Source organism: Prionailurus bengalensis, chromosome C2, assembly GCF_016509475.1.
Source record: "Prionailurus bengalensis isolate Pbe53 chromosome C2, Fcat_Pben_1.1_paternal_pri, whole genome shotgun sequence".
Classification (NCBI taxonomy): Eukaryota; Metazoa; Chordata; class Mammalia; order Carnivora; family Felidae; genus Prionailurus; species Prionailurus bengalensis.
The window spans coordinates 5969161-5993948 of NC_057350.1; the positions used below are offsets into that span (position 1 = coordinate 5969161).

Below are 24788 nucleotides of genomic sequence, written 5' to 3' on the forward strand. Positions count from 1 at the left end.
CAGGCAGCAGTGTTAAGTGATAAGAAACGTCATCACGATAAATGTACATTGTTTACTTAGTAACTCCAAGGAATCACTAAAATCTTAACCCATTTTAAAAGTCAAATTCCACTTTAGCAAGTCCATGGTTGGGCATGTCGTTAATTACTGAGCAGTTGCTAATTACTAACCATCACAGAAATTTGTACCAACTGGTGCAGGACTCAGCCACCTGTCCTGTCTCCGGGGTAAATATGAAGAGATGGGTAGGCAGTGAAATGTACTGACAATGTCTACACGAAAAAGCAATATTTGGAAAAGACAAATTTTTTCTTAATAACAACGTTCATATTAACTGCTTTTTTTCAAGTAGGCTTCATGCCCAGTGCAGAGCCCAACATGGGGCTTGAACTCACGACCCTGAGATCCAGACCTGAGTTGAGATCAAGAGTTGGACACTTAACTGACTGAGCCACCTGGGAGCCCCTCGTATTAACTTTTATGGGGCAAATGTACAGTAGTCAAAGACTAACATGAAAATGTGATTTTTTTAATTTTTTAATGTTTATTTATTTTTGAGAGAGACGGAGACAATGCGAGTGGGTTAGGGGCAGAGAGAGAGGGAGACACAGAATCCAAAGCAGGCTCCAGGCTCTGAGCTGTCAGCACAGAGCCCAATGTGGGGCTCGAATTCACGGACCGTGAGATCATGACCTGAGCCGAAGTCGAATGCTCAACCGACTGAGCCACCCAGGCACCCTTTGATTTTTTTTTTTTCAGACATCTCATGTTGCTTTTTAGAAATGTTTGATTCCTAAACATCATGATTCCTTAAACTACTACCTGAATAGTAAGAAATTAAGAGAGGCAATACATATTTTTTGGTGTTTTCTCTTTTATTTATTAAAGAACACGTTACCCATTTCCAGTGTTTTCATGGCATTTGTGGTATGTAAGTTACATCCCCCACAAAGCAAAATCCACATCTAACTCATTGGAGAGGGAGCCTGATAAGGAGCAGACGAAAGTGAATGTCTTCATGGAAATATCCACAATGTGTACGTCGGCTTTGAACTTAATCTTTTCTTAACCTATGAGTTCTGATTTCCCAGGCAATCTTAGATTTCTGATTGATCCTAATATGTATGCTCTTTTTTTCACAAACAATATACAATAATGTCCCACATATTAAACATACATAAATATTGTCTTCATATGATTACAATAACAAAAATATTTTAAAAGTCATGGTATGATATAGGCTTATCTGCCACTTATTAGAGAGCAAGAAGGAGTGTCCGGTGACGAGTAAATCACCACGATGGACTCGTAGCTTTTACTCAGCAACTTGGTGGAATTCACTAAAATCGTGAAACGTTTTGAAAACCAAATTCTATGCTGGAAGGTGGGGAAATGGACCCCTTCTTTCACAATAAAGTGTCCATTCCGATTACTCCAGTATCACTGCTTCCCGGTAACACTGGCAAAGCGGGAGCCCAGCCTTGGGACAGAGAGGAAGGACAACGCGGGCGTGATGCATGTTATCAGCCATGTGCAGAATGGAACCCGAGGGACGTCTTCGCTAGACCAAAGTTACATTCCTCACGGTCCTAGGACTGGCCACGGGGAAGGAAACCTGCGGGCGACCTGCTGGACCCCGCCACCGGCGGTCAGGTCCCTGGTGACAAGAGAAGAGGGTGGATTTAATCAGTGGAGATGGACGGAAAAGGCACACTTGAGAAGAAACCTCCGCTCATCAGATAAGAAGAAACGAGGACCCAGAGAGGAAGCAAAAATGTTAACGCACATCCTTCCTTTATGTCAGTATTTCCACGCACGCCTGAAGTTTCCGAGCTCAGGGCCACATGAGCAATGCAGGTCAAAGAATCCAATATTCGTTTGTATGGAGGCAAAGTACCACAAAGATGTGCTGTTCTGGTTTGTTTTCTTTTCTTTTTTTTCAATCTTCCTACAGAAATTCTAACTTCCATATGAAAATATAAAATATTGTTAACCTTCGGGAGGGCGGGTACCCAGGTGGCTCAGTCTGTTGAGCATCCAACTCTTGATTTCAGCTCAGGTCATGATCCCAGGGTTGCAGGATCGAGCCCACATCAGGCTCCACACAGAGCGTGGAGCCTGCTTGGGATTCTCTATCTCTCTGCCCCTCCTCCTTTCATACTTTCTCTCAAAATAAAGACATTTAGATAGATAGATAGATAGATAGATAGATAGATAGATAGATAGATTTCTAACCTTCTTTAATAACACACATTCCTTCTACAGGAGAGGGGCACAGATCATTCGTCTGTCTCCTCGGGCAGCCAGGCTGCTGCCTCCTGCCAGAAATGCCATCTTTGCTGTTCTGTTCTCATTCGGAAGTGTGATCCCCGGCAAACCACACACTCTTCCAGAGGGACCAGTGCCTGCCTGACTATACTGCCCTACTAAAAAACACACAATATGTTTTCCTGCCAGTCCTGAGAGTGCCATCTCAGGTTCCAGGGTACCGCAGCCACACTGCACATCCTAAATAATGCAACCGGGCACCATGCATTATTGACATTGCAATGGAATGTCAGTAAGTCTGCAGGATAGAATCACTCAGGCTCGTGGTCTGAACTTGGTGACTCCTGGTCATGCAGGGAAAACAGGAGGCTGACGGAGCCACCTCAGCAACGTGCTCTAGGAAGTGGGTTTCTGCAGTTAATATGCCCGACATTTTTGCAGTTGTTATTTGCCTTTTGTTTTCACGACTGGGCTGCACTAATGCCTGGCTTTTTTCTAAATTTATCAAGAGTTTGTTTCTGTTGATCTCAGGAGGGTGGTGATTCGCGGGGAAGAGTCGATCCACATTTCAAGTTGTTCAAGCGTTCACCCTTCAAAACTGACAGACTCCGGAGAGAAAGGGACAGAGTTGCCCAAAATAAACAGAAAAATTGACTGACAGTGAGTTGAGGCCCAGAAAGAGGAGAGGAAAAGGAGGCCTCTTGGTTTTAACTATTGATCAAGATGCAAAATATTTGCAAACCCCATGACATCATATTAAAAAAAAATGGTGTTTGCCCTTCCCACTGGCTATAATTGTAAGAATTTCTCATTTTATTTTTATTTATTTTTAATTTTTTAAATATTTATTTATTTTTCTGTGAGAGAGAGACACATCATGACCCGGGGAGGGGCAGAGAGAGAGAAGGAGACACAGAATCCCAACAAAGCAGGCTCCGGGCTCCGAGTTGTCAGCACAGAGCCTGACGTGCGGCTCAAACCCACAAGCTGCGAGATCATGACATGAGCCGATGTTGGAAGCCCAGTGGACTGAGCCACCCAGGCGCCCCTCTAGTTTTATTTATTAGTTTTGTCCTAATGTGTTTCATGGGCAGTTATACCTAAGTTTATTGTACTTCACCAACATCAACTCCTTTCTAGAATATAAAGTCAGTATTATGTATCCTAACCGTAAATCCAGCCTGGATAGGAATCATCAGGGGAAAGAAGTATCACGTTTTGGTGTCTGTAACTTCTGAAAATCACTCTCTTGTTTTCCTTTCTGACCTTTCCTACAATTTAATACATGCTCTTGGGGTCTCTGCAGCCTAAAATCCTGTTTTTTCTTTCATCCAGAGTGAATGCAGTATGCCTTCGGACCCACTTAAAACATAAGAGGTTTAAAAAAGCTTTCCCCTGGGGTGCCTGGGTGGCTCAGTCGGTTAAGCATCCCACTCAGGTCATGATCTCATGGTTTGTGAGATCAAGCCCCACATCAGGGTCTGTGCCGACAGCAAGCAGCCTGCCTGGGATTCTTTCTCTCCATCTCTCTCTGCCCCTCCCCTGCTCACATGCTCACTTGCTCATGCTCTCTCTCTCAAAATGAATAAACATTAAGAAATAAGTTTACCCCAACTACAGTGCAGCCTAGATTGCAAAGTATCTCGGTATCCAGACCCTTCCATCTAACACTCCTCGCAGCACTGCCTAGCCACCTACTTGGTGGCACACTCGTGGAGTAGAAGTCATTCCCAGTGCACAGGTGTAAGAAAAACCCCAGCACTCAGCAGTAACTTGCCCTTAGAAACAGGCTGTACATGTCTTCGTTTTCATGTGGGGCCACTAAAATACTGTTGTCAAAGCAGATCGCCTGGAGAACATGGTAAAAACACCCATTCTTTGGCCCCATCTCCCAGAGGTTCTGATCCAGAAAGGCTGGAAGAAGCTCAGGACTTTGCATTTTAACAAATACCTGAAGAGCTTCCAGTATACCGCTCCACTGAGAGCCACTGCTGAGCCAGCAAGGTACCAAGACACAGGAACTTACAGGTGCTGGCTGTGCCTCCAGGCTCAGCAAGCATTCCTTGGGATCCTGGATCCTGGAAACACATCCTCCCTTTCTGCCAGTTGCTGGTAGGAACAAGGACTGCCCCCATCTCTCAGCCTCTGGTGAAGAGTCCCGTGTTCAGGGCAGACCTTAGCAGGGCAGTGGGCTGACAGGTGGGGATGAGCCAGAGAGGGAGCCCCAGAAGAGCCAGCAGGTACCTTTTCCTGTGATTACAGCCCAGGGTCACCAAAGGACCTGACTCATGCCAGCCTGTCCCTGAGCAGAGCCCTCACCCCTCCGAAGCTTTCTCAGGGCTTCAGCACCAAAAGCATCTGGACACGATGAGAGATCCTAAAAAAAGAAGTTCCCATGACGTCTCAGGTTGATCTTCCCCAAGGCAGTGTGGGCCTCCTGTGTTTTGGACCTCAATCAGAAGGTATCGATGGGGCAAGAGTTATGGGGGCTGGTGCAGCCGCAAATGCCCCTCGTAAGTATTAAAACTCCAATTTCCTGCTCTAGTAACTGTTGGGCGTAGGATGTAATTAAAATCATGCCTGTGCTGCACGACAAACACGTGGCACATGGAGGTTCACCACGACCTGGAGATCAGACACAGACGTGGACTCTGGGTGGAGCCGGAAGTTGCGGTCTTGAAGGCGAGGAGAAGAGTGGCCCAAAGACGCTGCCTGCTCCTTGGGACACTTCTCTGGTCCCTGAGCCAGTGTGGGCACATGCAGGGCTCGGGGACTGGACCCTCCTCTACTTATAGGAGATCCACATGACTCCAACAAGAGCACAGGCGCCCTCCACCCTCGGGAAAGGTCCGGTGTAACTGCTACCCGGTGTACGTAACCTGGGTGTCGTGAATGCCCTGGGACGCTAGCAAATAATCATCACAAAGTAGGCAAGTTGGTCACTGGCAATGTTCCACTGTCTCTCCCAGCAGCCCCTCATTTCCAGCTTGTTATAAGGTAGACAATTGCCTTTAGGCTTCACCACCTAGACAACCGCCCTGTCTTATCCAAAACTCAGACGCACTGAGGCTGCATCCCAAGTCCACTGAGCCAGGAGGTCCACAGGTGAGACCAAGAGTCTGGGCATCCCAAAGGCCACATCAATGATTCCTGAGTGCAGCCCCTGGCCCTTCAGGCTCCCTCCTCCTCAGATTGTGTTTGAACAGGATAATCTTGAAGGAAACCAAAGTGCCCAAGAGCAAAGTGGCAATCTGACATGGACTTATTTACTTTTCTTCAATGAACCCCAAACACAGTATTTTTATGGTGCGTCCTCCTTTGTTCCTGTCTAACAAATGTCCTGGGGTGATCAGGTTGTGATTATCTGCAAAGGGAGCGCATCTACACGCACGCACACTCCTTGTATCGCCTTGCTCGTGACAGCATACGGCTAAGCACTGAAGACATTCTCCACATCAGCGCATAGCTTTTAATGAGCCCCCAGTAACGCTGTGCTAGACTGTGCGTAGGCCTGGGCCACCGGTTAAGATCTGAAAATGCTGAGTTAACATAACACCAGCAGGTTGAGCAGACAAGAGAGCCAGCACGAAGAGAGAACGAGGGCACGTACTCAACAGTTGCTGAGCTGCTGGCAAAACCAAGATCACCCCACCGTGAGACCTATTACAAAACAGGAGCCTCGGCTGGTGTTGTGCACACCATGCCTCCATGGATAGGATATGCATCTGCCCCAACGAGCTCCATGCAGAGAACACCGGGAAGAGATTTTGGGCAGGCTGACTCCTAGCTGGACATGTCTCAGCTGAAGCTACGGGCTTTTGAGGAGCCGAGGCTGGTGCAGATTTTCTGCACAATCACGTAGTCTGTAGCCCACAGTCCTAAACTCCAACAAGCCAGCTTTACGGGCAGGAGTCCCACCGGGGCCCATGAGCATGGAAACACCCAACAGTGGCGCAGGTGGCTCTGTCACAGGCTGGAGTCACACTGAGGTCTCTGGAGAAGAGGCCGGGATGAAAGACAAATGAAAGAGCTCTGAGTAGCTCTCAGATGCCTCTCCTGGGCCTTTAGGGGTCACTACAGAAAGGAGAGAGCCTATGAGAAAAGAAAGTGCAGATTGCACTGTCGTCTTTCAGTGAGGCCTAATGAGCTCTGACGAAGGTCTTCCTCGGGCTGCACAGCATGAACACGGACGCACGGACCTGGCAGGGCTGCAGGCCTGGCCTGGGGAAGTTCTAAAAGGAACCTCTGTGCTGCAAGTCACCTTGACCTGTTTCTAGAAGCAGCGGCGTGGCCTCTTGGCAGCTCTCGAGTGGCCAGTTGACCACGTGCAGAATATGTCCTCTTTGGGCCGAGGGCTCCTAGGCTCGGCCACTTGCTCCACCATCTGCCTTCTTCCCTCCCTTCCCAAAGTGCTCATGGAAAGTGTACCCCACGGTACATCTTGCGTCCGGGTTCTCCAAATGGACAACCTGCAGACAGTGCCTGGGCCCGCACGTGCAGAGGCACCCTCTGGTTACTGATCAAAGGGGGACTCTTCAAAACAGGGTTTGCCCTGAAGTTCCCCAACTCTAAACAGAAGAATCCAGCTATTTAAATAGCCTCTCACCAGGTTCTAGTCCAGGCAAGAACAGCTCATCCTCCTTGTGTTCTGTTGGTTTCTTAAGGACCCTGATGCTCTGGGCCGAGATGCACCTTCCCCTAGAAAACTGACAGACACTTCAAGAAACACAGGTGTGTGTGACAGTCCCCCAGGGCCAGCACCTCCAGGCCACTGTTCTTTTTCCACCAATAGATTATTTAGCTGATTACATGTTTAAGTAACAGAAACTTCTCAAGTTTCTCTCCCCACGTATTTTCAAAACACTTCAAACTCTAGAAGGATCCACTCTAAGCTCTGAAACGTCATTCTCCATTCCTGTATCCAAATGCATCTAGAGTTCTCCCTTGTCCTCATTTCTACTTCGGGGGGGGGATCATCTACGTGACTTCTTCTGACTCCCCTCCCCACTTATCCCAATGCCCCCCACCCAATGCCAGACGTAAGCACTTTGGCTTGTCCAGTGGAAAGACACCTGACAGTAAAAGGTAACCACAGAAATAAGGGCTGGAGTAAACATGTTCTTGGATGACCGTGCTTGGTTCTGAGTGAAGAGAACCCCTCCATCAGCCCATGGCCCCCACTCAGGTCCAGTCTTAGAGGGTTGATAGGCTCCTTCACAGCCTGGTGATTACTCTCTTGGGTCAGCCCCCCCGCCTTAGTCAAGAGATGGCCCCTGGAAAGGAAATCTGTTATGTCTCCACAAGCCACCGCACCCAGGGCCAGATTAAATGTATCAGAAGATCTATGTGCCAAAGAGAGCAGATTAGATGGGAAGAAATTTACCTCTCCATTTTCCCGACACTCACCCTAGGGAAATAGCCTGAACTTGTACCAGGAACTCAACTATTTGTCACGTAGGCCCATGTTCTTTCGTGCCACAGACACCCCCCCCCATATGTCTTCCCACCTGGCTACCACTCTTTTGAGACCATTTAGGTCTCTTAATACATGCATGAGCATCAATCAAACCTCACCTCCCCCCACCCAAAGGCCCAGGAGGCACACATCACTGACAAGATGTATGGACTGAGCTGAATCCCAGCTGCCGAGAGGAATATCATGGTCTGGGGCTGCCCAGAAGCCCAAGTCAATATCTACGCGTACAAAGAATGACGGGTCTAGGAAGGCACTCCCAGCAGCAGCGCCTCAGGCTGATAGAGACTCGCGGTCAGAATGTGGCCAAGACCTCGGACCCTGAGTGCTTTCGGACCCTGAGTGCTTTCGGGATCCCAATCTGCCAGTGGGCCTTTTCCAAAAGCCAAAGGGGAGAACATTCATCCATATCGGGGACACCACTGCAGAGTCACATCGAAGTGTTTCTCATTTCAAGGTGCCTTTGTGCAGGTCAATAAATGGTCAGAAAATACATATTTTGCCTAATATGACTATGCCTATGCAAAGAATTGTATTTTCTGTGCAGGCACTCTAACTCATCTGTGACAACCACCACCGACTCTGTGTCAGAAAAGTAACATACTGTGTCGTCACGGTTCCTGGGTGACTATGTTCTTTATGTGCGCTTTGGAAGGATGGAGACCATCAGAGTTAGCCTAACAACCAACAATACCTACCACCTGTGCTCCCCCACTGGAGCTCCAGACCTGTACATACACCTGCACCCTCATGTAAGAGATACCCCAAGATCTATAAGCCCCCACCTACACTTCTGATCTTCCCCCCAAAACCCACTACGAAGGCCAAGAGATACTACATGTCCTGGCCCATTCCCTCCGTGTTGACAGGTTGACCAGTGAGCAAAGGCCATGTTCTTCCATCATGAGCATAAAACAGGCATGATTTTATAATCACCTACCATGGCAAGGGTTGTTAAAGGGGGGAAAAAAAAAGAGTCTCAAAATGGGTAAAATGGTCTGAATCACCTGATAAGGTTGCCTACTGCTGTGTTGCTCCTGAACACTGGATTCAGAGGACACTGGAGCAAAAGAAGCAAGTTCTGAAACAGAAGAAGGATTTTAGAGTGATAAATGACAAAACCCAAATAACACATTCTCACAATTCTGATTTAGAAGGAAACGCATTTGTTTTTATATAGTAACCCTCACATAAAGTAATCTTTAACCATAAACAGATTGTTTTTAGAGTTAACCTTGAGGTTACATACTTTGCAACTCCTACCTTTCTAATGAAATAAAAATATGGCAAACTCACAATCAAGCTCTTCCTTGACTCATTAGTCTCATCCAGAGACAAGGTGAACCCATAGCTGTAATGCTGACCAAGGAAAATAAACACAGGGCAAAAGAGGGGAAAAAAAGATAGGTTTGGCTTGGGCTATGATTTTGGTCAAGCTACACGATTAATTGCTCAAAACACTAAGAAATAAATATTCTCCTACAGGAAATGTTTAAGCTATGATCCGATTATGAAAGGAAATGGTCAAGGGGTTGCTGGGTGGCTCAGTCGGTTAAGTGACCAACTCTTGATTTCAGCTCAGGTCACGATCTCACGGTTCGTGAGATCGAGCCCCAAGTCGGGCTCCATGCTGCAGTGAGGAACTCTCTCTCTCCCTGTCTCTCTCTCTGCACCTCCCTGCTCGCACGCACTCTCTCTCAAAATAAATAAATAAACTTAAAAAAAAAAAAGGAACCAGTCGTGCTTCATGGAATTTTTAAAAATCTTAAGTGAGCCATTTTGAATAGATATGTGAGGCGGCCATGGCAAAGTGGGAGAGATGGGACATGAGCACAGCCCCAATCTTAGTGAAAACAATTTTGGGGGGAGCCTGTCAGTAAGAACTGATTAATGAAACATCTTTCCATGGAGTTTGATTTTCTAGGCAACTTAGAAGGGCCAGGTCTCCCCCTCCAACCCATTTGTACTCCCTTCCCCTCTCATCTGCCTTCTGGAAGATCCCTGCCGCTAACCAGTGCCCGAGCCTTCCAAGATGCCCTCACTAGGACTGTGTCCTGTAAAGGTAAGACATTCAGGTGCCACAAAGACTTTTCAAAGTTAGGTTTTGTTTTCAACATTCTCCCACTCCCTCTAAAGCTCAATAGGAATGGATTTCTTGCTGAGTCTCACCTTTATTTGAAGTTTTGGGGAAGTGACCCTCAATGTCTTAAAATGCCTCCTCACATACTTTACTAAAGGTAGAAGGCTATATCCAAAGAGAACATGAAAACAGAAAGTTTATTTTAAAGTCCTTAAACTGTCATTCCACTTTGCTTTAAACTTTGGACAAATAGGTAGACTGTTTACCTACTAGAATATTACTAGTTCTGAAATTTCTCCTTCTTCTGAAAATTACTCAAAGAACAATGCCCAGGAATGGCTAAGTCCTCTGGCTTGCACAGCTGGTGCTGGGCTGGCCAGCCCCTCCTCCACACGCCCCTTCGGGCATTCCCACGGCCCCACCGACCACTCACTTGCTGTCCGCGGCTCATCTGAATGGTAGCCCAGGTTTTCACTGCCACTTTCTAAGTTTGTCTCAAAAGTTTCTTTGTTTGTCTTCACACTTGCAGATTTCCTGGAATCAGACCATTTTTAAAAGCCAAATGTTAATCAGTAGTGGATGTTTGGTTCACACTGCTCCACCCAGGGCATCCTCGCACACTGAACTTACCACCGCATCAGGACAGATGATCATCGCCACCAGCACAGCTATGCAAGTGGTCTGCCTGCTCACACTCCCACTGAGGTGGGGAGAGATGAAACCTTATCACGAGAGCCCCGTGGGCACCATTCCCCAGTCAATATAGTCCACCCCCAGAAACCAGTGACCCAATTAAGCAGAGTTGGCCAACGACAACCCACTGAGCCACCCAGGCGCCCCTTTATAAAGTTTTATCAGAACAGAGCCACCCCTGTCCACTTCCATGTTATTTATGGCTGCCTACATGTTACAACAACAGAACTGAGTAATCGTGACAGACAGTGTGGCCCACAACACCAAAAATATTTACTATCTGGCCCTTTAAAGAAAAGGTATGCCAATCTCCAAAATAAAGTAAAAATTGGTGCAGCTGCCCAGGGGAAGAAAGCTTGGCAATGGGTATCCAAAGACTTAAAAATATTCATGCTCGACCATTAAGAATGTATTATAGGGAAATGGCCAAAGATATGGGCAAAGATTTACTTAAAAGAATGTTCATTCATGAACGCTTTATGACAGCAAAATCTGCCAACAGCCCATGCGCCCCACCCTAGGGGACTGTAAAATAAATGACAATCCATCTCTAAAATGAAATTCCATGCCACCTATAAAAGTTATTACCGATGAGAACTCTCACACACCGCATGTAAAAGTATAAACAGGTGCACCTACTTCAGAAAACTGGATGATGACAGAATCGTCTACCCTGCCTACCCTGCAGCCCAGCGTTCACCAGTAGACACATACCCAACTGAATACAAAACAGGAATGAGGACTTATGAACATGTCACCAAAGATACATGCTAAATTGCTTAGTGCCACAGTATTAATAATGACCCCAACCTGAAAACTATCCAAATGCCCGTTTAAAGGGAAAAGGAGAAGATAAATGGCATATATACCCAGTGTGTGGTACCATAAAATAATCAACCATCCACATCTTCTCTGAACAACATGCACCAATCTCACAGGGTGAAAACCAAAATCAATGAGTGCACATGACATGATTCCATCTACACAAAGTTCATATGAATCTGATCTCTGGGGATGTGGGGATGGAGGCCAGAAGACGTGACATTTGAGGAAGAGGCAGCGATGTGGGGGGGCAGGGAGATTGGGCACTAGGGGTGTTCTAGTTCTGCATGGCCCCACTCAAGGCCCATATGCCTTGTGAAAATCAAGCAATGCACCCGCGAGTTGTGAACTTTTCTGTACTCACACTTCAGTAAGATATATTTATTAAGCAAATGAAGCAAAAATGTGGCCGGCAAGTATTTGTCAACGGAAATAATCTTCAGAAGAGTTTCAAGAGAGAAGAGCAAGTTATGAAGTAAGGTTTATTATGGTCCAAATTTTACAAAATGCATGTGTGTGTGTATCGACGTGAACGCATCGATGCGTGCATATACATCGAAGTGAGCATATACATACTCAGGTGACAACACCTACTTCTGAACAATAGAATTAGGGGTGATTTCAAAATCATTTCTTAAAACGATATGTTTGGGGGCACCTAGGTGGCTCAGTCGGTTGAGCAGCTGACTTCAGCTCAGGTCATGATCTCGCAATCCGTGAGCTTCAGCCCCACGTCAGGCTCTGTGCTGACCACTCAGAGCCTGAAGCCTATTTCGGATTCTGTGTCTCCCTGTCTCTGACCCTCCCCTGCTCATGCTCTGTCTCTCTCTGTCTCAAAAATAAACGTTAAAAAAAATCTTTTTTAATAAATAAATAAACAAATAAAACGATACGTTTGGGGCACTTGGGCTGAGCGTTGCTCAAGTCGGTTGGGCGTCCAGCTTCAGCTCAGGTCATGATCTCTCAGTTCGTGAGTTCGAGCCCCACATCGGGCTTGCTGCCATCAAGCCTGTTAGCACACAGCCCGTTCCAGAATCTCTGTCTCCCCCTCTCTGCCCCTCTCCCACTTGCACTCTCCCAAAAATAAATAAATATATTTTTTAAACTGTATTTTTAATTTTTTCTATAATAAACATGCATTGATTCTAGAGGAAGAAGTATGTTATTTTACTGCAGAAGACGTCTGAAAGCAGCTGGAGCCAGCACAGCTGGCACAGTGCAGGGAAAGCAGCTAGGATATGGGGGTCCCAGTGAGTCTCCCCGTCTTTACTCCCCAGACCTAATGCACTCAGATCTAAGTGTGAGAGCTGCACAGGGGCAAGGTCCAGGCCCTGAGCAGGACGGCCTCGCTCACATCCTGACCATCCACTCTCCAGATGGGAGACCCGGGGCACACTACCTAACCTCTCTGTACCCCTCAGTTTCCTCCTCTACAAAATGAAGAAACGGCCCAAAAAATCATCGTGAGCATCCGGCGAGAAAATGGGCTCCACTGCGTGTAGAACAGCACCTGGCACATGTGTTCGGCACTTGGCATAAACCAGCTGTTGTCATCACTACTGCCATATTGTTGCTGCTGTTGTCAGTAGTTCTTATTCTCTACCCGTGCCCCCGAGTCGCTGCTGACCAGTGTCCTATGTTTTGAAATCAGCTAATATCCCAGAGAACACAAGTGGAAGATGTTACAAAGTCAATAACGGTCCACGGAAGAATCCAGGCTGCCATCAGGCTGAGAGACACCAGAATAATTATTAGAGTGAGTCTGCCTTCCTCTCCTCTTGCCCTAAGTCAGGCCCCAAAGGAGGTGTCATTTCAGATTGCTGCTTTGTGGTGTCCTGAGAGAGACCGCAGCTGCCTCTCCCAAATCCGCATTATCACCAGGGAGTGACCGGAGTCAAAGGGAGAACAGCTAGTGTCTGTTACACAATGATTACACACATCTTCATTCACCGCATGTAGCCTAAAGGTATTTTTAAACCACAGCCTATCAAAAACAAAAATTATCTAATAAAATAGTGAAAATTAGACATGGTTTGGCTGTAACACCCCCACCAAAATCACCGCTGTCTAAAAATCCCTCCCCTTAGCGCATTTATACTTGTACAAATATTGCAGACATTTAAACTAGTTATTGTATTACTGTAGGTCCTTGACACAGCTACCTTCAAAGTGCTTGCAGCTACTTCTGGACGGCCATGGGATTGTCAGGAATTTTTCTATCCCCTCCCCTATCAGTGGTACAAGCAGTAAATGCTACCTAATTTGTCTGTCTGGTCAGTTTCATGTGCCTGAAGCCATCCAGCTGGCCCCACTGTTCTCCACCACCCCAGAAACTGCCACAGGATTTCTGCATGGTTCTTTAATATCCTTGAAATGTTCCTTGAGTCCCTTGCATTGACTAAAAACAGGAGGGCCAACAGTCACGGTGCAGGCGCCTAGTGTCCTCTTGTGGAAAGAGTTGTAAATGCCAGACACCAGGTAGAAAATCTCCTAAGTGAGCCAGGGCAAGTCAAACTTAGGCAGTAACCAGCCCCTATTTTATTCTATGATTAATTTTGCCATATGAGTTTGTGTTCGGCATATGTGTTTTTCAGAGTCGTCCACTTTCAGTACTTAATTTTGAGTAACATAATCCTGAAACACCACAGTTGTGTGTGTGTTAGTGGTGGTAGAGTTGGTGTTGTTTGGTTGTTTTTCATTTGCTTGTCTTTGTTTTCAGGAAAGTGATGTGATTTCAAACTTACCTTATTTCACTTTGATAACTAGATTCTGGGGGAAAAAAAGGAACAAAATCACATATCACAAAATCACAAAATAAAATATCATCAGTTTTTATAGACAACCCCCCCCCCCCGCCGATTAAATACATTGCTGAGTATCTGTGACCCATTAGGTATTATTAAGTTCCCCCACACCGAATTACCAAATGACTTTCAAGCATAAAGGAAGTAGAATTCACTATTAACTATCATAAACATAAATAATTCCTAGGTACCTGTAGTATAGTAGGTACCTAATAAGTATTTAGTGAATACTGAATTTGACTAGCAAGACTACAAAGACTCCGTTCACCAGGGAGAGGCATTCTGCATTCCCAGTCCCTAGTGTCATTCATTCAGTACTTACTGTGTGCCAGCACTTAACTCATTTAATCATTACAACCCAAGAGATAGGTATTAGTGTCATCATATTATTAACAAACTAGACACTATCATGTTGTATTATCATACTTTAACAAATAAGGAATTACATTGCTTAAGCACTGTATTTACTTAATTCTAGAATTCATTTTCAATCAACATGTACCAATGGTATCGATTCATAGAGGTGGATCCCCTTCCCCCCCAACCCTGAGCTGTCATTAAATTGCTGATGTTTTTAATCAAAGGATTCTTGGACTGGAGGGGACATAGAACTTGAAAGTAGAGAGAAACAGAGTCACGCTCCAGTCTCCAATCATCTGTCTCAAAAGCCAGTGTTCTTTGCAACTCTGCTGTCCTGTCTAGGCCTTCTATTCATCAAGCTTTACAGGGGCACCTGGGTAGCTCAGTCGGTTACACGTCCAACTTCGGCTCAGGTCATGATCTTGAGGTTTGTAAGTTCAGGCCCTGCATCAGGCTCTGTGCTAACAACTCAAAGCATAAAGCCTGATTTGGATTCTGTGTCTCCCTCTCTCTTTCTACCCCTTCCCCACTCACACTCTTGTCTCTCTCTCCCAAAAATAAATAAACATTTATAAAAAAATGTAAAAAAAAAAGCTTTACTGAGATCTCAAATATATTCATTTTCCTTATTTTTAGAGAATATTCCCACTTACTTCCAGTCGTAATATCATCTGCCAATTCACACCCCAAATTGGACTTCAGAAGCAATCTTATTTGAATTGAAAGAGAGACACAGAATGTCACTATTGTTTCCTTAAGGAATGGGCTGCAGGAGATGGGCTCTTGGCTTCTTTGCTCTAATAGCAGAAACAATCCCATGGCCTTCAGGCCACACTTAGTGGGGTCCTCAGCTCTCTTCAGTCGGTCTCCAGTTAACCAGTCAGACCATTGAGAATTCTCCAGGCATCAGCAAAGCAAAGTGCCAGAAAATACTTCTGAAAACAACTTGATGCTTGCCATTTTTAAGGATGGAAATAATTGTCATGGGGGAAACCCAGGCCTTCATTGCATCCTTTCCATTTATGTCAAGGTGAAATGTATTGTCCATTGTGAGTCCCACCCAATGGGGGTGAGCTTTGTAAGGTCGCCACAGGCCCTGCTCACAACACTTACCTGGACCTGTTAAGACGCAGGGGAATAAACATAGCTCACTCTTACATGAGCTTTTCATCTCAAAGTTAAGTAAAGGATAAAATCTAAAGTGGAGGGGCAGCTGGGTGGCTCAGTCGGTTTAGTGTCCAACTTCAGCCCTGGTCATGATCTCACGGTTTGTGGGTTCAAGCCCCACATTGTGCTGTCAGCACACTGTCTCTCTCAAAAAATAAAACACAGTAAAAAAAATTTTTTTTAATCTAGAATGGAAACAGTTTCATGTAGCAATTTATTTTGTCCTCATGACCGATCTATAGGACGGCACTTATCCCCATCTTGTAAATGAGAATGCTAAAAATCAGACAGTCCCCCCGGTGCATATCTTACCTGGGCCACCAACCATCACAACCTTCCTACTAGGCTATTATGGAACAGGCAAAAAACAGCTTAGGAGAAGCAGGAATCCAAATAAACAGAATGCTCCTTCAACGACACCACAGTAGCTAATGTGGAAAATAGTATTCTGAAGGCACTGCACAATCCTAGTCACGTCTACATTAAAATTTAAGTTATCCAATCGTTTTCATCTAAAATCCAGTGTATTTTACTTGAGTAATCCATCTGTGGCATATAGGGTAACTCCCAAGTTAAAGCAAATTGCCATCAAATCTGGGCCAACAGAGGCTTACTACTTTTCATGTTCTGTTTCCTAGGGAATAAAGTTGTATCACAGAATTAATTCCCAATCCCGAACCAAATCCATGCAGGGGCTGAGGCTAGGCAATTAGCTTAGATATGGCTTAACTATGCACTTTGCATAGACTATCTAAGAGAGATAGTCCATGTAAGATAATTAACACAGTGCCTGGGTCACCCACAAAAAAGGGCTCATCAAATGGCAATTATTACTAATGACATTTTAAATGCAATTAAACTGACACATAGCCTAATATCAGAAGTCTGATTGTAAGAAAAATAATTTAAGTGTAGAGAATATTCAAACAGGCGTAGGTGAGGTTTTCCGAGACAAAGAAAGGTAAGGCTGGACACACACATTCAGCACTTGGAAAGTCCCGAGCCTTCTACATGACAAAGATCCTTTGGTTTCTGAAGTCATGAATGGCTGAACCTCACGACAAGCCCCCCCCAATGTTGGTGAGCCCACCCCATTGTGAAGCCTGACCCCCAAACGAGGCCACTGCTTTCATATATCTTGGAGTCCTCGAAAGACTTCATTCAGAAGAAATGTGTGATTATTAAGTTTATCTGTACTATTTTTATTGGCAGACCTTCTTTTTCTTCCCACCACTGTATCAACATTCACCTCCAAATGCAATTTGGAATTCCACAAAATAGGAAATAATCTTTTCATGTGCTCAGAGAGGTAGATACTATTCTAGATAAAAGCACAGCATCTAAGTGGCAGATCACAATGTCCTTCTATCCTCGCAAATAAGCACAGAACTCAAATAGTCAGCGTCTTTGCTGAGAAAGGTACTGTCTCTTCACCCTCTCAAAAGTGTGCAGATCTCAGTCTTTCTGGGAGTGGTTACAGCAAGCCCCAAAGGGAATGTATTCCTTCTTCATAAAATCCTTTCCTTCTCTGAAGCCCGCTTCCAAATAAAGTGTGCTCCAAAGGCCAATGCATCTTACAAAAAAGTTAAGGAGCTAATGACCGACAAGTGTTTGTACCAAACATTCAAATATATACACAAATCTATATAAACAAAAAAATTACCTTTTTTCCCTCTCCCGGAGACACAACAGCAGCAGATTATTATAATCAGAACAATGATCAGGATCAAAAGCAACGAAAATGATACTGCAAGCAGAATTATGGCCCAGGTAGGCAATGATGTACCTGCTTTATCAATACTGCCTATAAAGTTGAGAGGAGAAAAAAAAATTTATTTAGTGATGCTTGCTACCGTCTAGGGTTCGTAATCACTATTTCTGCCGCCCTGTAAGTTAGATTCTGTTTTCCGATAATATTATAACCATTTGGCCACTACAGCTGGGTGTCATAGGTCAACTTCTCTTCAGTGTGCTCAGATATTCAATACTCTACAGGATCTTCCATTACAATACTTACTGCTGCCAATAAGCACCTGCTGAGTAACACGGTCCCAGTATTTGTCAGTTAGCGCCTCTATTGTTCTTAGAGGTAGAGTAGGCAGCACAGGAAGACCGCTCCCAAGTGGGAGGAGTGATTACCTCACCCCAACATCCTTTATTTCGCCAAGGAATACTTACTAGGCAGCTACTACCAGACAAGACTGCAAGACCAGCATTTGGTTCTCCCTTCCACATTCCCACCCATCAAGGGTCCAGAGCCCAGAGGAAACGAGGCCAAACTGAAGAAGAGTCACGTCTAAGGGATTGTACTGCAAGGGCCTTCGGCCCCAGCCCACCCACAACCCGCCCACAGACTTCATTCCTCATCTGCTCATTGCTGTTTCCCATGGCACTTTGGGAGGCACTGCCCTTAATGTCTGCTTTGCCCTCTTGTTGCATCCAGTAGTCACAGATTTGGGAAAGGGAACAGACAGGCAAGGTAGTGCCTGCAGACAGTGAAAGGGAAGAGGAGAGAAGGGAAGAGAGAAGAAAAAGCCACTTTGATGTAGTACAGTGCTGTCTTAGCCAGAACTGTCCAACATGCTTTGCACAGTTCTCTAAATTCAAATTAAATTAACCAGAATTATATACAATTAAATACTCAGCACCTCAGTCACACTATCCACATTTCAAGTGCTCAGTTCCCACAGGTGCAGAACATGGTCCTCACCACAGGAAGTCCCATTGGACAGCACCGTGCAGCCGTGGGTTAGAAGAACCATACCCACGTTCCGAAGACAGCCCTTATCCGGCCGGCATTGCACTTGCCCCCCGAACCACATTGAGGTCAACCCGCATTTAAGTTGATCCGTTCCAATGTGAATTGCTCTTCAGTAAAGTCTGTCACTCAACCCTGAGTGCTTGGTTGGATTCTCATTGTAAATGAATGCTATTGTATTGAATGCAAGTCATTAGAAAAATATTAAAACGATAGACTTCCTATGAAGGAAGAGAGGGTTTGTTTTTAAATGAAGAGACTAAGGGCACCTGGGTGGCTCAGTTGGTTGAGCGTCCAACTTCAGCTCAGGTCATGGTCTCACGGTCCATGAATTTGAGCCCCTTGTCAGGCTCTGTACTGACAGCTCAGAGCCTGGAGCCTGATTCGGATTCTGTGTCTCCCTCTGTCTCTGCCCCTCTGCCACTCATGTTCTGTCTCTCTCAAAAACTAAATAAACATTTTTTAAAAATTTAAATCAACAGACTTTCTAGCACTTTGGAACCAGAGGTTATAGTGGGAAAACAGTTCTTGGGTGTTCTTAGAGTTTTCCATGAAAATTGACCTTGAAATCATAATTTGCTAATCCTGTGTCAAAGTTAAATGCTCAGACAACCTTACAGGAATGGTTAGAGATGATCACTAATGCCCTAGTTTCTACAATCATCAACCACTTGGATTCTGACTCATGGACAAGAAAGGATTCCACTGCAAAATAATACATGGACTGATCTCGAAGCACATGCTAAAATTCAGAGAACTCTGTGCTTTGAAGAATTACATAATATAAAAAGGTACTTGTTTTCTGCTCTCTGTGCAAAGCCTCTCCGCATTACCTGTGATGGTTTTTTAAATTTCCTTTTTTTTATACATCTCCCATTCATTGCCACCATAAATGTTTGTGAAATTGGCAGCTTTCACCTTCAGTTCTTCTTACACATTTGCTACCATCTAAACTAAACTTAGTCTCCTCAAGGTCGAGGACTATGTCTTATTTTTCTTATACCCCAAGCACCTGGTACATATTGGGCACATTGGATGGATGGATGGATGGATGGATGGATGGATGGATGGATGGATTGAAGGATGGATGGATGGAAGGATGGATGGATTGAAGGATGGATGGAAGGATGGATGGATTGAAGGATGGATGGAAGGATGGAGGGAAGAGAAGGAGGGAGGGAAGGAGGGAGGGAGGGAGGGAGGGAGGGAGGGAGGGAAGGAGGGAGGAAGGAAGGAAGGAAGGAAGGAAGGATGGATGATGTATCTCCACATGACCCATCATTTTTCTGAGATGAATTGAGACAGACAGGGATAGAAAAGAATTCCCCAGAAAAGGCAGAGTTGGTAGGGGCAGAATTCTACCCTTCTCCTACCACCCCTCCTCAGCCCAGAATTGGAGCTTTAAAACAATCCAGTGTCTTCCCATCCAGGGAGGAATACAGATTGTCCACCTGCTGCACCGAGAGCAAAATCCCAAGCATCGCCTGGAATGCTCGCTGCACATGCAAATGCAGAGCCTGCCTCCAGTGGTGCCAAGTCAGGGGGTCTGCAATGGCACCCAGGTGATTCTGATACAGGTGGTTGGTGACCCACACTTTGAAAATACCAAAAGGCAAACACTTCCCAAGCAACCTGCCACACAACAGGATGCTCCAGCTTATGGATGTGATAAAAATAAAAATAATAACAGTAATAAGTCCAAAACCACATTTATGATCATCACAATCTGGAGTTTAAACTCAGAGCACCGTGAGGAAACTTTGCAACTGACAAAGAGCTTTGGGCTTCATGTCAGTGCATCCAGCGAAATCTCATGGCCACTGTTTACTTGTGTTCTACTGGCCACTGGCTCACTCGTCCACAGGTCCTGCTCCCTTCCCCCCAGGCTGGTCAGAGACTCGGGATGCATGTCAAAGTGCTGAGAACACTGTAGGGTACAACACACATGTTCGAGATTGCTGACATCATTCTAAATCAGTATGATGAACTGTTTACGAATTGAAGTTTGCAAATATTAGCTTTCTTAAGGGAGCCAGCTGGGGTTAAACATTAAGATCTGGCTCAATATTCAAGAGATGGGGGCGGGGCACCTGGGTGGCTCAGTCAGTTAAGCACTCGACTCTTGATCTCAACTCAGGTCTTGATCTCAGGGTCGTTAGTTCAAGCCCCGCGTTCAAGCTCCATGTCTGGCCCGGAGCCTATTTGAAACATTCAAGAGATAGGCTTGAAATTCACACTGGTGAAGTCAACACACATTTGCTGACTTGCCCCAAACATTCCCTATCAGAGCATTTTCCTCCCCTACTGGAGAAAATGACCAGTCTGCCAAGCTTCTGTCAACCAAGTCTTGACCGTGACAACCTTTCCTCTGATCTAGCACAGAAATAGCTGCCTATCCCTCAGGAAGGACTTATTTAAAGGAAGGGAAGGGCTACCCTGCTGGGTACTGTGATCTCACTCACTCTCTTATCTCTTAATTCAACCACCGCGCTCAGCAAAGTGTTGCCTGCACTCACCTAAAAGCCCCAAACTCTCACCAAAACAGCGACTGGTATCAGGAGGCACACGGCTCGTTCTTTTGCTTCTTATATGCTGTGACCACCCTCCACTGGGGGTCAAATCTCCCCTGGGGTTTCACACCGAGGGAAGACTTTCGCTCTCCCTCTAGTCCAGTGGGGCCCCCCAGACAGCACGGTGCATGCACCACGAGGGGGGGAGGGTAATTTGGTACTGGAGCTACACAGAAGAACTTTTCCTATTTGAATAACAATTTTTAATTTATCATATATGACATACATATGAATGCACACAGGCATATATATCATAGACGTCTTAGTGTGATGCTTTTTAAATGGCACATTTACAGTGGATTGGAAGAAAAATAAATAATGGTCATCTACTGATGGAAAGCATGAGAGCAGGCAGAAAGCACAGAATCTTGGTATGACCTTGTCCATAATCCTCCATTGTACAGATAAGGCACGTGGAACAAAGACACTCAGTGAATGCTGGACAACAGAAAACCAGAACAGGCTCGGTTCTGTTTCTCAGAACAGGAGAAAACCCGGTGCTGTGACTCTTGTCTATTTGTGTTGTGTGTCCAATTTGGAAGAATCCTTCTGGGAAGCTGCAGCCCAGGTCTTACGGGAAATGGGGAGTCCAGGTAGGTGCTGGACCCTGACGTATGTCCTAGCAAAGGATGTGGATGTAATCGGTTCAAGGTGAACAACAGAGTTGCTGGAAAGGATGCACATGTGCACCTCGTGACCAAGGAAGACCACGTCCAAGTTGAGCACTGCTTGCCTTCGGCCCTACGTTCCCTCACACAACTGTGCATGTCATGGCCACAATCCTGAATTTCCTGTGCACCTTTAATCTCAGCTTCAAGGCTGTCCTTTACCCATCTGCACAGAAAAGGAAGACAGTTCTTCCCAGATGCTCTCACAGAAATGCTCTGGGTTTTAAAAGGGCCTATAGAATTTCTCGAAACCAATTGGATCGAAACAAAATGTCACCAGCGGCATGTGAAAAGGTGCTCCTCTGCTGACTGGAAGGGACACAGGAGATCTCTGAATCAATGAGACAAGTGATAAAAGCTGCCCCCCTCTCCTGCCCTTGGGCTCTGCAGCAGGGACTGTCCTGAGCACTTTAGACGTTTTAACCTGCTTACTTCTGACACCAATAACAATTGTGTGAGGTAGATATTATCATCTCTGTTTTACAGATGAGAAAATTGAGGCACAGAGAGGTTAAGTAACTTGCCTGAAGTCACACAGCAGGCAAGCTGGGAATCTGAGCCCAGGCTCTCTGGTGTCCACGTCTGTGTGGATAACAGCACTAATGAAGCTGGCTCAGGAGGCAAGACCTTCAAGATTTCCCTGTGCAGGAGCCCCCAGTTCTGACTGCCCAGTGAACTGGGGCTTTCTCAAAAATGTCCATTTCCAGGTCCCGCACAAACCAATTACGTCAGAACCTTTGGGATGGGCCCTGAGCATTCACCATGTGCGTCAAAGCTCCTGGAGGCTAACAGGCAGCCGGGAAAGAGAATTTCTGCTCTATGCTTCTGCTTCTCATTTTTTTTTTTTAATTTTTTTTTTCAATATTTATTTATTTTTTGGGACAGAGAGAGACAGAGCATGAACGGGGGAGGGGCAGAGAGAGAGGGAGACACAGAATTGGAAACAGGCTCCAGGCTCTGAGCCATCAGCCCAGAGCCCGACGCGGGGCTCGAACTCACGGACCGCGAGATCGTGACCTGGCTGAAGTCGGACGCTTAACCGACTGCGCCACCCAGGCGCCCCTCTGCTTCTCATTTAACAGGCAAGAAGACTAAGCTCCGAAGTCAGTGACTTGCTCAGAATCACATAGCGGGAGCCAGAGCTGTGACCCAGGACTGTCACTCCCGGGCCGTCGAAATCACCACTCCCCACAAAACTAAGATTATAACCAGGAATCACTACACTCTACCGGGTGCTCCCCTGTCCCAACAATGTTGCTTTGTTGGAACGCTTCACTGGCCTGCACACCAAGCAAGAAAACAGAGGAAACCAGGCAGCTGGGCGCACAGAGGGCTGAGAGCGCTTATCTGAAGGGGGGTTGTGAGAGGGGCTCTCACTTTCAGCCGTCCGTGTGTCTGCAATGCGGTGTTGCTTCTGGAATCGAGAAAATCGATCTTTAAAAAAAAAAAATTAGCAGTATCCTTTTCAGGATGCTTCTCTTTCAGGAGTCAGTGAGTGTTTCATTTGGCTTGAACTAATTACAGGCTTCCTAAACGGCCATTGTCATTCCTGCCACGACTTACAGGGACTATTCCAGAAGTGAAGACTTCTTGCACTTTTAGGAGGAAATCGGTGGCAGGACTGATGCTTATCGATTCCTGAAGAAGCCTGCACAGCCCAGGCTTGCTGCTTCTGGGCTCTCCGGACCGCTGGCTGTGTTTCTGGAAGCCTCCCACGCACCAGCAGCCCGCGCTGTAATGAGGTCTTCAGCTACTAAAACTTGCATAAAATATACAACACGCAGCCAGCCGCCAGCTGCTCTGGATCTTGATGAATAATTTAGAAACAAATTACCCTTTTCCAAATGAGTCCCATAAAGTAAGACTCATTGCAAGGCGCCCACTGGGCTTCCCTTTGAGGCTGCGGGGACCCCAGCTGCCGTAACTAAGGCCTAACTCCCCCAGTCCCAGTTTACGAGGCCCTCAGCTGAATTAAACCTGATCAACGGAAATTAAGTGCTCCTTACCCTTCCCTACAAAAGAAAAGCTTTGAGGCAAGCGAATCTCTAAAATCCATTTCTCTGGGGCATGATCCATCAGACCAGAGCTCTGTTGCAGTGTTACCTTGTTAAGATGTGCAGTTTCAACAGTCGATTTCATTGCATTTGGGGCTAATGGAACTTTCTTTTTTTTTTTTTAATCCTCCCTTTCAAAGCCTGGACCATACTTTATCATATTTAAATAGCTTCAAAGCAAGCTCGACTGGCTCCTTGGAGAAATGGCTGATTCCAGGTAGAAGAGGTGAAATGCATAGGGACTTCAGAACATCATCTTACTAGGCTGACTGCTCAAAAACTAAGGGCCATGTCAAAAAGGACACTGGACCAGCTGGAAGGGATTCCACTAGCCAAATATGGAGCAACCTGAACATCAAAATGAATAATGACAGGAGCAGATAATAGTGTATTGGATAAAAAGGAGTCCATACTAAAACTGTTTAAAAAAAAAAAAAGAAAGAAAAGGAAAAGGACAAAAAGGCAAAAGAAGTCTCTTCTTAACAGAAGACCACCAACTAACAAATATAGAAAAATTATGGAGCCAGAAAATCATTCTTTTACAACCACCATAGAAGCAACAGATTTAGGCAATGACTTATTGATGAACACAAACGCTATGAGGTGAAAGACTGCCAGGAAATGAGACATTCGTACAGTATACGCTGATTATGTATTAATTATAAAGGAGAAAGGTATCATTACAACAGAGAAATCATTAGCCAAATGACCAAATTCATTACCAATGATAGAGAAAATCGGCATCATGTGCCCACATGACAATACCCATGGCTTGCCAAGAATATTTAGCCCCAAATCAAAATAGGTTTATATCAGGAAAGACAGAAAAGGTGAGGGAGCCATTCAAGAGTAAGGGAAGGAAACAATACACCTGACAGCCAAAGGCAATGCATGGTCTTTGACTGGATACTGGTTTGGAGAAGAAAATCACTACAAAGGATACTTGGGGAAATGCAAATATGGGCTGTATATTACATAATAGTATTGTGTCAGCATTATATTTCGTGATCGCTGACGACATCATGTGTGGTTAAGTAGAATGCCTTTGTTCTTATGATACACATGCCAAGG

General features: G+C 45.5%; 1 protein-coding gene across 1 annotated transcript in view; it reads right to left on the reverse strand.

Moving 5' to 3' along the window:
• Positions 1-854: 854 nt before the first annotated feature.
• The window catches only part of IGSF5 (immunoglobulin superfamily member 5), a 50713-nt gene continuing 26779 nt past the window's right edge, over positions 855-24788 (reverse strand). The window contains exons 5-9 of the mRNA XM_043593565.1: positions 17331-17471; positions 14081-14105; positions 10255-10355; positions 8749-8822; positions 855-1657 (exon numbers count right to left, since the gene is read on the reverse strand). Coding sequence (XP_043449500.1) covers positions 1562-1657; positions 8749-8822; positions 10255-10355; positions 14081-14105; positions 17331-17471 — 437 coding nt within the window. The 3' untranslated portion in view covers positions 855-1561. The remainder of the gene's footprint in view (positions 1658-8748; positions 8823-10254; positions 10356-14080; positions 14106-17330; positions 17472-24788) is intronic.